The sequence below is a fragment of the Neomonachus schauinslandi genome, chromosome 5 (assembly GCF_002201575.2).
Source record: "Neomonachus schauinslandi chromosome 5, ASM220157v2, whole genome shotgun sequence".
In the NCBI taxonomy this organism is placed as follows: domain Eukaryota; kingdom Metazoa; phylum Chordata; class Mammalia; order Carnivora; family Phocidae; genus Neomonachus; species Neomonachus schauinslandi.
This window is the reverse complement of record NC_058407.1, coordinates 96147585-96160322: the sequence shown is the minus strand read 5'-3', so window position 1 is coordinate 96160322 and position 12738 is coordinate 96147585. Positions and strand designations below refer to the sequence as shown.

The 12738-nt window shown below is 56.8% G+C and overlaps 1 protein-coding gene across 3 annotated transcripts; it reads left to right on the top strand.

Moving 5' to 3' along the window:
• The first annotated feature begins 224 nt into the window (after positions 1-224).
• Positions 225-11901, top strand: ATN1 (atrophin 1). 3 transcript variants are annotated; one of them, XM_021690753.2, is made up of 10 exons: positions 225-357; positions 4608-4801; positions 4961-5098; positions 5251-5364; positions 6081-8050; positions 8286-8508; positions 8895-9591; positions 10499-10642; positions 10989-11169; positions 11342-11901. In XM_021690753.2, exons 2-10 carry the CDS (start codon positions 4775-4777, stop codon positions 11373-11375), a joined length of 3528 nt encoding a protein of 1175 aa, XP_021546428.1. In that variant the 5' UTR covers positions 225-357; positions 4608-4774; the 3' UTR covers positions 11376-11901. The 3 variants fall into 3 exon arrangements, with proteins under 3 accessions (XP_021546428.1, XP_021546427.1, XP_044771396.1); XM_021690752.2 differs by having other exon boundaries at positions 6078-8050; XM_044915461.1 differs by lacking the exon at positions 225-357 and having other exon boundaries at positions 4042-4801; positions 6078-8050.
• The last annotated feature ends 837 nt before the right edge of the window (positions 11902-12738 follow it).

The following is a 12738-nucleotide window of genomic DNA, read 5'->3' as shown; positions in this document are numbered from 1 at the left end:
AGCCGCGCGGAGGGCCGGCCGGGCCGCGGGGGCGAGCGGCGCGGCGGGGGCGGGCGGCGCGGCCCGGGCATTCCCGGCGGCCGGGGGGAGGTGGCGGGCCTGGGGAGGGGCTGAACGCGAGCGGGGATCGGGATCTGCTCCGGGGGCAGGCGGGCGATCGGGGCCAGGTTGGGGGGAAAAGAGGGGGGATGGGGGCCGCCCTCCGGGGGGGTCGGGGCCGCCGCCGCCGCCGTCGCGGCGGCGACTGAAGCCGGGAAGAGGAGAGGGGGGGCGGGGGAGCGGCCGCCGCCGCCCCCCGGAGGCTCCGGAGCCCCGAATCCCGCTCGGAGCCAGCCAGCCGTCCCGAGCTAGGACCAGGTAAGATCTGCTGCCGCCCGGGGCCTCGGGCCCGCCCGGGTTCTGGCCCCGCGGCTCCCCACCCCCACCCCTCCCAGTTCCCCCTCCCGCCACCGCCGCCTCCATTTGTTATTTTCCCGATCCGGTACCCCCACTGCGGGCTCTGCCCCGGCCTGAGGCTGGGGGTGGGGGGGGTTCCGGGGGTGGGGCCGGCCCGGGAGGAGGGATGGGGGCCAGGGCACCCGGAGGATCGGGAAGGTGGAGGGAGGTGGGAGGGTCTCAGAAGGAGGGCTGATGGGGCAAGAGGGTAGTCAGGACCCCGGGACCAAAAGCGGAGCCCCGAGGTGGAGGGCTGGCAGAAGAAAAGGGGGGCTGCTCGCGAGGGGGCTTCGGGCGAAGGCAAAAAAGGAATGGAGATATGGCAGCGAGGTGGGGCATTAGGGCTCCAGGAAAAGGCCCAGAGCCCGGGTTTCAGAACTCGGGGTCGGGGGTGCGAGGTTTAGAAGGGAAGTGGGAAATGGGGAAGGGGTGTGGTAGGTGGAAGGAGAGGGATTGTAGGCTGATGAGGGAGAATGGAACCTGGGGAAAGGGAGGCTCTAAAAGGCCAAGGAGAGGTCCACCTTTGAGAAGAAGAACCAGAGGTGTTACAGGGTGGAAGTGGGAAGTGGCTGCCTTTGTGACTCGATTGTCTTTCGCCTACTTCAGGCCACCTCTGACCTTGTTTTTTCAATCCCAGCCATAGTTACTTCTTGGAGAGGGGCACACTGGGGCCGAAGAGTGTGGTCTCCCTAAAACTACTGAGGAGGAAGATGGGAACATTGAAGGGAGAGTTAGGGAGAAAGGGCTTCTGGGAGGGTGGAAGAGGAGGAGAGAATTGGAAGATCGTATAGGCACTCCAGGCAAGTTGTGACCTCCTCCCTCAAATCCCTAGAGCACCCTGCTGCCCCTCTAGCTGCGGTTTCTGTGGAGGGGGGGCTATATCTTCATTTCTGTTTTGGGCTCAAAGATTTCCCTTTGTGCATGGGCTTATTTCCACGGGGGTAGGTACTCTCAAGCTCCCTTCCCTGAGAGTGCTGGAGGAGGGTAGGAGTTGCTTTGGCAACTGGAGGGGGAGTGGCTGGCAGATGGACTCCTGGGATAGACTCTTGAGGGGCAGGTTCTACCATTTTGTTGCCATAGCAATGATCCAGTGGGATGTCCTATAGGTGGGGGTTCAGAATCTTGATTGGACCTCAGCCTTTGGCTATGTCCTTGGGACTCTTGGCTGGGTTCTGAAAGGTGTTTCTGGTGCTGCTGGTGGATAGGAGGTTCCCCAGGGGTTCCACCCGCCTTCCATCCAGCGTCTGTTGGAACAGGTAGACATGCTATTTGCAGGTCATAGATGTTGCTCCAAGTTTCTCCCCCTAGGCCTGAGAGAGCATGGAAATGTTCCTGTTCAGGTTACACCATCTTTTGGCAGTTCTTTCTGGCCTCTACCTCCCTTATTATTAGGAACTTTTTGTATATGGTAGTCCTTTTGCTTCTTTGCACTGATATTCTTCCATTTTCTTAAGCTTGAGTCTCCCTTCCTGAGTCTCTCTTTCCCTCTTTCCCATACTATAGGGACAGTGACCCCTTCCCTCAGCTAACCTTCGACCTTCTATTTCCCTGATCTTGTGGGAGTAGCTGGGCTCTCCAACAAGCCCATCCCTCGTGAGGGCGGCCCAGGGGAGAAGGCTGTGGAAATACTCTGGAACAGAAGCCAGGATACCTGGGTCTAGTCCTGGCTGTACCTCTAATTGTGGCCTTGGGCCAGTCACTTCTCTTTGAGTCTCGGCTTCATTGTAAGATGAAGGGGTTATAGATAAGATGATTTCTGAGGCTCCTCTGACAACCCGGGATTCTCAGAAGGCTTAGACTGGTGCATTGTTATCTGCTGGTCTGGGCTGCATTGTTATCTAGGAGTCACTTTGGACTGGTTGGTTAGTCTGGCAGGTCTGGAATGACGATGGGGGCTGGGCCGCGATCCTGAAATTCACCCTGCAAGCCTTTCCCAGAAAGCCTTGTGCCTCGACTGTGTATTCCCTCTGACGTCCTTCTCATATTTCTCCCTTCTTTTCCTGTTCTTAGAGACTCTTTCCCTGTTTTTCACTTTTGCATCGCCCCATTCTGGTCTTTTGTCCTTTTTCTTTTGCAGTAAGTCTGTGAAGGGGAATGTGCTTAGTGTGTTGCCAGATACACAGTAGGTGCTCTAGCAGTATTAGTTGCAGTGACTGGCTATTAGGGCAAGATGGAGCATAGCTCACCTTGTTGATGCTAAAACATGCTCCGAGTTCAGAAACGTATGTACAGCCCAACCCTAACTCCTCTCCCCCTTGCCACTCCTTTCTCCCAGGATTACCTATGCTTTTATGACTGCTTTTCTCCTTCAAAGCTACTCACTGATAATTTTATCAGATTTCAGCTGTTTAAAACAGTTGCGGGAGGGGGAGGGAGAGGGACATACTGATTGCTGTGTTTTTCAGTTCCATTCATGCATTTCTCTGACCTTTTGGATCTCCTCACTCTAACTGACTTGGACGGATTCTGAGATTGGGATGAGACATGGGCACTCTTCTCTACAGGGGCTGGCAAAGACATGCCAGTCACAAATAGTCATCTTTGCTGTGCTTTCGTTGAGATTGTTTTCCCCTTCTGTTATATTGGATTTTGTTCTTTGGAGTTGGGGAGGGTTGACAATGTTTTAAAACCCATCTACACAACAATTCCAAAATGTGGTAATAGTTGAGGTTGAAGAAAAATGGCTGATTTGCTGCGCAGAGCATTGGTTCTAAGTTCAGAAGACCTGGAGCTGTGTCTCAGCTCTTTGTGACTCTAAGTAAATTATTATTTAAGTTTCCTGGAAAGGTCAGGTTCACTCTTCACCGCCTGTCTCAGTAGGGTTCAGTGGAGATGAGTGAGAAATAATTACTCTGTATTCTTTGGGAAAAACATGCTGTCGACTGTGGAAATGCCATTTACGTAGCCAGGCCTCCTACCTCAGAATAGGTGGCTAAGTTTACCCTGTTCCCACCAAAGCCAGCAGCATTTTATTCAAAAAGACCTACTGAAGTGAGTGGGCTTACAGGTCAATGACAAGGACAGAACAGAGCACGCATATGTACGTGACATCAGTGGGAGATACAGAAAGGAAGAAAACAGTGGGAAGATACCGTTTTTGCTCGCAGAAGATCTCATGGTCAGTAATCTGGAGAGACGTGACACTTAGCAAGAAATACAAACCAGTGCAAATGAAAATAGCTGACTATGGATATAGATACAGATATAGACAGGCCCTGAGGTGCGTGTCTCTGTCTAAGCCAAGTGAGGGCTCAGAAATGTGTAACTTTGTGTTATGTGCTCACTGATACTCACTGATTTGGTTGGTAAAGTGAAAGTCCTGACTTTCAAAATGAAAGTCCTGACTTTCTAGCCTTAGGGAACCCAGGCACTGGAGAGGTGCCTCTCTGGGGCTCTCAAAAATGAAGTTCTGCACTTGGGGGCTACCCAGGTTTGGGCTTGGGATTGGTAGGATTGTGTGCATTTGTGTTACAGCATGGTACGTTCTTCTCCCACCTACTCTGATGTGAAAAGATTCTTTTCCTATCTCGGACTGATCTAGGCCTTCTGAGAATTCTCCCCACCAGCTTCTGATGAGACTGTAGCAAAGTCTAGAAGAAATAGCATGGGCTTTGAAGTCAGGGAGACGTGGGTTTGATTCTGGCGTGGTCACTGTGTATTCATCACACGAAGTTGGGCAAGTCACAATCTCAATCTTTGAGCCTCAGTTTCCCCACCTATATAATGGAAATAAGAATACATACCTACTCTGCAGGGTTGGTTGTAAGTATTCAATGAAATTGGATGTAAGGGCTTGACCTAAGACCACACTCAATAAATTACTTAATACCTCAGCTACATTTCTTTATGCTCCCTGGTAAGGCTCTGGTGGAACTCATGGACACACAGGTATTTCCTAGGTATTGTGAAGGGTAAATAATGTGAGCTCATAGGTACATCTGAATTTTCTGCCTTCTCCAGAGATGAAAGAGATGATGTTGCAAGCAGAGGCTCCTTCACCTATAGATAGCGGGGGCAGCCCGTGGGGCCAGCCAGCAATGTCTTATGCAGCTCATGCTTCTTGGCCCAAAGGCCTAGGGCTGGGCCGCTTACTTAACCCCTGGATAAGCACAGTGGTATCCCCTTCAGACGCTATTCCCCCATTTGGAGACTCTGATGGTCTTTCCTAACAGGCTTCACTGAAAACAGATTCTGCAAGTTCCAGGTGCCTGCACTGGAAACTTGGAGATCCTGCTTCCTGCTTCCCAGACCACAGCTGTGGGGAACTTGGGGTGAAGCAGAGAAGTTTCTGTATTCAGCTGCCCAGGCAGAGGAGAATGGGGTCTCCACAGCCTGAAGAATGAAGACACGACAGAATAAAGACTCAGTGAGTAATAGCTGAGATGAGAAACATGAAAGATGAGGGGCAGAGAAACTAGGGGTGAGGGCCTGGAGAGGAAGAACAGAAATAAGGCACACCATAAGGTGTTAGGTGCTGTGTGAAAAAAAACCCCTTATATTACCTGCTTCCTTCCTTCTCCCTCAGATGTCAATGAGGAGTGGACGGAAGAAAGAGGCCCCTGGGCCCCGGGAAGAACTGAGATCGAGGGGCCGGGCCTCCCCTGGAGGGGTCAGCACATCCAGCAGTGATGGCAAAGCCGAGAAGTCTAGGCAGACGGCCAAGGTATTCTGTCCTCAGGTCCTCCCACAGGATGCCCAAGCACTGGGGCTGAGGGTGTATGTCTGTGTGTTGTGGGGGAACTTCCTGTCTGGCGGAGGGTAACAGTGGAGGCTTGGGAAGTAGAAGACAGGAATTTTCTCTTTTCTCTCTAACAGAAGGCCCGCGTAGAGGAAGCCTCCACCCCAAAGGTCAGCAAACAGGGCCGGAGTGAGGAGATCTCAGAGAGTGAAAGTGAGGAGACCAATGCACCAAAAAAGACCAAAACTGAGGTGGGAGACCCTAGCAGCTGTCCTGACCCATTTTCTGACCACTCTTACCCAAAAACTTCCTTTCATTCACAATTCCTACTTTAATCTCGCCTGGGATATGAGCGAAAAGTCATATCCTGGTGCTTATTAAAGGAGTCCTGTCTATAATATGTCAGATCTTTAGGGCTGTAGCCAGACCACTAGATGACCACACAGGGCCAGAGGGGACTGGGAGTGTGGGGGATTCTAAGCCTCTCCTTTTCCACATCCTGGTTTTCATGAAGGGGCTGGGGAGGAGGTTAAAGGTGAGAGGTCTTAGTGGAAGGAACAAATAAATCATAAGGAAAATGCAGGAGTGGTCTTTTTAAGAACCAAGGGTTTCTGGCACATGTAGTTAATGGGGTAAAAGGAGATGGGAGGGGTGGATGTGAGCTGGTGGAAGACAGGGATTTGGGTTTAGCTGTGGATGGGGAGAAGGTGCTTGAGATGGACACTTGAGGAAGGAATGGAGTTTTCCAGGGAGGGGAAACAAGACTGGCTGCTAGGGAGCCGCTGAGAATGTGGGGAGAGAGGGGGAACCCCTACATGGCAGGGAGGTGGGCTTGAGCAAGAGTATTCATCACATGGTACAGTGGTGTGCGGGAGGGGAAAAGGATTTTGTGCAAGGGAGGCCCCAAATGTAGGGGAAGCAAGGAAAAAGAAAAGAGAAAAAAATGGTCCTCCTTTTTCTGCAGCAGGAGCTCCCTCGGCCACAGTCTCCCTCCGATCTGGATAGTTTAGATGGGCGGAGCCTCAATGATGATGGCAGCAGTGACCCTAGGGATATTGACCAGGATAACCGAAGCACGTCTCCCAGCATCTACAGCCCTGGAAGCGTGGAGAATGACTCCGACTCATCTTCCGGCCTGTCCCAGGGCCCAGCCCGCCCCTACCACCCACCTCCACTCTTTCCTCCCTCCCCTCCACCGCCAGACAGCACCCCCCGACAGCCAGAGCCTGGCTTTGAACCCCACCCTTCTGTGACACCCACTGGATATCATGCTCCCATGGAGCCCCCCACATCTCGAATGTTCCAGGCTCCTCCTGGGGCCCCTCCCCCTCATCCACAGCTCTACCCTGGGGGCACTGGTGGAGGAGTTTTGTCTGGACCCCCAATGGGTCCCAAGGGGGGAGGGGCTGCCTCTTCAGTAGGGGCCCCTACTGGGGGTAAACAGCATCCCCCACCCACCACCCCCATTTCAATATCAAGCTCTGGGGCTGGTGGTGCTCCCCCAACAAAGCCACCTAACACTCCAGTGGGTGGTGGAAACCTACCCTCTGCTCCACCACCAGCCACCTTCCCCCATGTGACACCAAACCTGCCTCCCCCACCTGCTCTGAGACCCCTTAACAATGCCTCAGCCTCTCCTCCTGGCCTGGGGGCCCAGCCACTACCTGGGCATCTGCCGTCTCCCCATGCCATGGGGCAGGGTATGGGTGGACTTCCTCCTGGCCCAGAGAAGGGCCCCACTCTTGCTCCCTCACCCCATCCTCTGCCACCAGCTTCTTCCTCTTCTGCCCCAGCCCCTCCAATGAGGTATCCGTATTCGTCCTCTGCTGGTAGCTCTGCAGCAGCCTCCTCTTCCAGTTCTTCTGCCTCTGCCTCTGCCTCCCAGTACCCAGCTTCCCAGGCACTGCCTAGTTATCCCCACTCCTTCCCTCCCCCGACAAGCCTGTCTGTCTCCAATCAACCGCCCAAGTATACTCAGCCTTCCCTTCCATCCCAGGCTGTGTGGAGCCAGGGACCCCCACCACCTCCGCCCTATGGCCGTCTCTTAGCCAACAGCAATGCCCACCCAGGCCCCTTCCCTCCTACTGGAGGCCAGTCCACAGGCCACCCACCAGCGCCGACACATCACCATCACCACCACCAGCAGCAGCAGCATCATGGGAGCTCTGGGCCCCCTCCACCTGGAGCATATCCCCACCCCCTGGAGAGCAGTAGCTCCCACCATGCCCATCCTTACGCCATGTCTCCCTCTCTGGGGTCTCTGAGGCCCTACCCGCCAGGGCCAGCACACCTGCCCCCACCTCACAGCCAGGTGTCCTACAGCCAAGCAGGCTCCAGCGGCCCTCCTGCCTCTTCCTCCTCCTCTTCCTCTTCTTCCTCTCAAGGATCCTACCCATGTTCACACCCCTCCCCTTCCCAGGGCCCCCAAGGAGCGCCCTACCCGTTCCCACCGGTGCCTCCGGTCACCACTTCCTCGGCTACGCTTTCCACGGTCATTGCCACAGTGGCTTCCTCGCCAGCAGGCTACAAAACAGCCTCCCCACCTGGGCCCCCGCCGTATGGAAAGAGAGCCCCGTCCCCAGGGGCCTACAAGACAGCCACCCCACCGGGATACAAGCCGGGGTCGCCTCCCTCCTTCCGAACAGGGACCCCACCCGGCTACCGAGGCGCCTCGCCGCCCGCGGGCCCAGGGACCTTCAAGCCGGGCTCGCCCACTGTGGGGCCAGGGCCCCTGCCACCTGCCGGGCCCTCAGGCCTGTCATCCCTGCCACCACCGCCTGCAGCCCCCGCCTCAGGGCCGCCCCTGAACGCCACGCAGATCAAGCAAGAGCCAGCTGAAGAGTATGAGACCCCCGAGAGCCCAGTGCCCCCGGCCCGTAGCCCCTCGCCCCCTCCCAAGGTGGTAGACGTGCCCAGCCATGCCAGCCAGTCAGCCAGGTGAGCCGCCCTGGGTGGGGTGCGGTTGGGCCTGGAATGGGGAACGACGGAGGGAGTAACGGAGAGACCGGTGCAGGCGCAAGAGGGAACCTTGCATTCTCGTGGTGCTTTTTGAAGTACTCCAGAACCTCGCCTCGCCCTCACAGTCTGCGCAGGCGGGTCTGGGGGCAGGGTCACCGCGGGGCGCTCCGGCAGCTTGCAGGGGCTAAGCGCGCGCCGCCCTCGCGCCCGGCAGGTTCAACAAACACCTGGACCGCGGCTTTAACTCGTGCGCGCGCAGCGACCTGTACTTCGTGCCGCTGGAGGGCTCCAAGTTGGCCAAGAAGCGGGCCGACCTGGTGGAGAAGGTGCGGCGCGAGGCCGAGCAGCGCGCGCGCGAAGAAAAGGAGCGCGAGCGCGAGCGGGAACGCGAGAAGGAGCGGGAACGCGAGAAGGAGCGCGAGCTGGAACGCAGCGTGGTGAGTGCGTCACCACATGCGCCACCCACCCGCCTGTCTGGCCCTCTGCGCCGCGCAGGGAGGGCCGGGGCGGCGGGGGGTGGGGGGTGGTGGGGTGGGTGTCATTGCGCCCCCTATCGGAGAGGAGGAAGCACGGCAGCCCGGGAAATCGAGACGGAAGGATTCCAGCGGGAGAAATCCTTGCATTCTTGGGTTGGGGGAAGGCAAATTCAGATCCGAGTGCCTGTGGATGGTAGGGAGAGCCAACATCCAGGAGAAGGGGTTAGGGAAATTCGAGTAAGATGAGGCATTTTGGCCTTCAGCTGGTGAGACAAACGAGCAGCTCGGGACCAGCCGCCTTTTTCCAGACCTGCCCTTTTGACTCTGTTTCTCCCTATATCCCACAGAAGTTGGCTCAGGAGGGCCGGGCGCCGGTGGAGTGCCCATCTCTTGGCCCGGTGCCCCATCGCCCTCCATTTGAGCCGGGCAGCGCTGTGGCTACAGTGCCCCCCTACCTGGGTCCTGACACTCCGGCCCTACGCACGCTCAGTGAATATGCCCGGCCCCACGTCATGTCTCCTGGCAATCGCAACCACCCGTTCTACGTGCCCCTAGGGGCAGTGGACCCGGGGCTCCTTGGTTACAATGTCCCGGCCTTGTACAGCAGTGACCCAGCAGCCCGGGAGAGGGAGCGGGAAGCCCGTGAACGAGACCTCCGTGACCGCCTCAAGCCTGGCTTTGAGGTGAAGCCCAGTGAGCTGGAACCCCTACACGGGGTCCCTGGGCCGGGCCTGGATCCCTTTCCGCGACATGGGGGCCTGGCTCTGCAGCCTGGCCCACCTGGCCTGCACCCTTTTCCCTTTCATCCGAGTCTGGGGCCCCTGGAGAGAGAACGTCTAGCGCTGGCAGCTGGGCCAGCCCTGCGGCCTGATATGTCCTACGCGGAGCGACTGGCAGCTGAGAGGCAGCATGCAGAAAGGGTGGCAGCCCTGGGCAATGACCCGCTGGCCCGGCTGCAGATGCTCAATGTGACTCCCCATCACCACCAGCACTCCCACATCCACTCCCACCTGCATCTCCACCAGCAGGATGCCATCCATGCAGGTGAGACTCCTACTTCTTTGTCTTGGTCCCTGGGGGCCACCTTGACCCCTGGCAAGTGATTGGGCTCTTTTGTTCCTCAGGCCAAGACTTCCTCCTCTAGTCTGGCATGAGCCTGTCTCCGGGGATTGCTCCCCTGATCTTTGCCTCCCTGTCATCCCCCATCTCCTCATGCCCCAGCCTTGCCACAGGGACTGTAATAACCCACACCCCACCCCTCTTCAGAGTCTAGCAGTCCACTCGTGTTAGAGGAAACCTTTGAGGGAACGCTACCTTTCTGTCCTCAGACTGTGCCCCCCACCCCCCTTCACTTACCTGTTTCCTTGCTCCTTTGGATTCAACTCTGTTACCGTTTCTTGCCATCTTCTCTCCTCCCAGTTGGAGGTGTTTCGTGTTCTTCCCCATCTCTAGATCTGCGGCCTTCCAGAAAGAGCCCTATAGCTTTGGCTGGGGGTATCTTAGGTGCAAATGAGCTTTATTTACTATCCTTTTGCCATATTATTGTCTAGAACACTGCCTGATCTAGCCTTACAGTCATGGTCATTCCAGGCTTCCTTGTGCTTTCTCTCTCTTAACCTCCTCTTCCTCTTCCTGGCTTACTTCCTAAACTTTCTAGCCTGCTCTTTCTCCTCTAAGCAGCCCATGTCTCTCTTTCCTTTCCCTCAGACCCCTTTGACAAACTGTAATCTCCTGTTCTCTGTCATCCATTTGTCCCTACTCCAGTAAGGTCTTGTTGTCCTGGCCACCCACCAGGCCCCTAGTTCTTCCTTTGCGCCTCCTTGTTCCTCACTGGGTCTCCCTGCATTAGATTGATTGTCCACCCCTTCCCAGGCTTGGATCCCTTCACCCAAATGCATGTTTTTCTCCAAACCTGCCTTTTGGTGACACCTTCCTCTTCTCTACCCTCTAGCCTCTGCCTCGGTGCACCCTCTCATTGACCCCCTGGCCTCAGGGTCTCACCTTACCCGGATCCCCTACCCAGCTGGGACCCTCCCCAACCCCCTTCTTCCTCACCCTCTGCACGAGAACGAAGTTCTTCGTCACCAGCTCTTTGGTAAGGCTAGAGGTGGGGGTGGGGAGGGTCTCATGAGAGAAGGGCAGGAAAGAGGAGTTTGGGTGGTGGGATTGGCCTATTTGGGCTTGGGGGGGTGGGGATGAGGAGTACCCAGAGGAGCTGGGAATAGGAGAAGGAGGGCCGAGGCCCTGCACAAGAGAGGCACAGGTTTAGTGCCAGGCGGAGGTTTGAATCCTCTCCACTGCTGGCAACTTGCAGGACTGGCTTTTCCCAAAGTGTTTTAGTCTCAGTTTCCTCCAAATGTGAGGTGGCTAGCTGTCCCCTGGCCCAGAGTAAGTACTCAGCACTCCATCAGTCATGTGCTCCCTGCCCTTCCTACCCACAGCTGCTCCTTATCGGGACCTGCCAGCCTCCCTGTCTGCCCCAATGTCAGCAGCTCACCAGCTGCAGGCCATGCACGCACAGTCCGCCGAGCTGCAGCGCCTGGCCCTGGAACAGCAACAGTGGCTGCACGCGCATCACCCCCTGCACAGTGTGCCGCTGCCTGCCCAGGAGGACTACTACAGGTAGCACAGGGCCCCCGAGGCCAGGGGGGGCGGGGTGCGGGCAGGAGACCGCTGGGCGTTGGGCTCCTGGTGTGTGTGGGGGACCTCTCCTCCACCCCCCCACCCTCTGACAGGGGCCAGGTCAGGGTTGACCTCAGTCTCATGTCTCTGCTCTGCATCCCCTCTCCACCAGTCACCTGAAGAAGGAAAGCGACAAGCCGCTGTAGAACCTGCCATCAAGAGCGCACCGTGGCCCCCGCATCTGGACCTCGGAGGCCTCCCTCCCAGCCCTCCACCCAGAGCTGAGGAGGGAGGGGTGCTGCTCCTTTGCAGGGTTTCAGCAGCTGGGCAGAGGGAGGGAGGAAGGGACAGACGGAAGGCCAAGGCTCCTGTGGTATGCAGAGGTGGGGAGGTGGCCGGGGTGGGGTGGGGTGGGGGCAGAAAGCGCACAGTATCTTGGACCAGGTCCCTTTTTCTTGTCCCCCTGCTTTCTTCCTCCCCCATGCCCAACCCCCGGTGGCCACCGCCCCTCCCCCACCCCGTTGGTGTGATTATTTCATCTGTTAGATGTGGCTGTTTTGCGTAGCATCGTGTGCTGCCCCCGCCCCCACCCCCAGTCCCTGTGCGCGCGCCCCTTCTGCGATGTATGCCCCTTGCCCCTCCCCCACATTAATAATTTATATATATAAATATCTATATGACGCTCTTTAAAAAACATCCCAACCAAAACCAAACAAAAACATCCTCACGACTCCCCAGGAAGATGGCTGTGACTGGTTCTTTGCGGGCTCTGGGGGCGGAGTTGGGGGTGGGGGGTGGGAACTACTCAGCGGTGCCTGGAGAGAAAGCTGTGGAACCGGACACAACTGGGTGTAGGGACCTGGAGAGTTGCGGAGGAGCTCTCGGGAGGGCCCAGGGCCCTGGAGCCGTGGCTCCGCTGGAGGGCTACTACGGAGCTAGTCCCTCCCTGCGTCGCAAGGCGGGGAAGTCCAGACGCTGGAGGCCGGCGTGGGGGGAGGACGGGCACGCCTCTGACACGGTCAGGGCTAGGAAGCCACTCAGGCTTTGGAGGCCTTTCTGCCACTGGCCCCACAGCTAGGAGCCACCAGAGTCCAGAATCCTTTCTGTCGAATAGATTGAGAAAGGGTTATGAAGCGGAGGTGCAGGGGCATAGTTTCATTGGGTTAAAGCGACTAGAACTCAGGAGTCCTAAGTACTCCATGGTTTGAGGAGGGAGTGGGCGACCATTTCAAATATCTAGAACAGAAGAGAAATTGGAGGGCGTTACGCTGGAGCGCACACCCGGCACAAGGCCATTTTAGGAGAGCACGAGAGCCGCCTTGGCGCTCGGCGTTTATTGCCGCCAATCACTTCGTTCTCAAAAACCGGAGGGGGCGTGGCCAGCCGTCCCAGCCAATCAGCTTCGAGTTCATTTGCATAGGCTCGGAATCAAATGTTCACAAACTCTAGAAATGGATGCTATAAATAAGTTTCTTTTCCCCCTGTTTTTCCTTCTGAAAGTTAAAGTGTCCCCCGTTGGTTATACAGCAATAGGAATTAGAAAACGCCAGTCTGAGCTCACCCTCACCA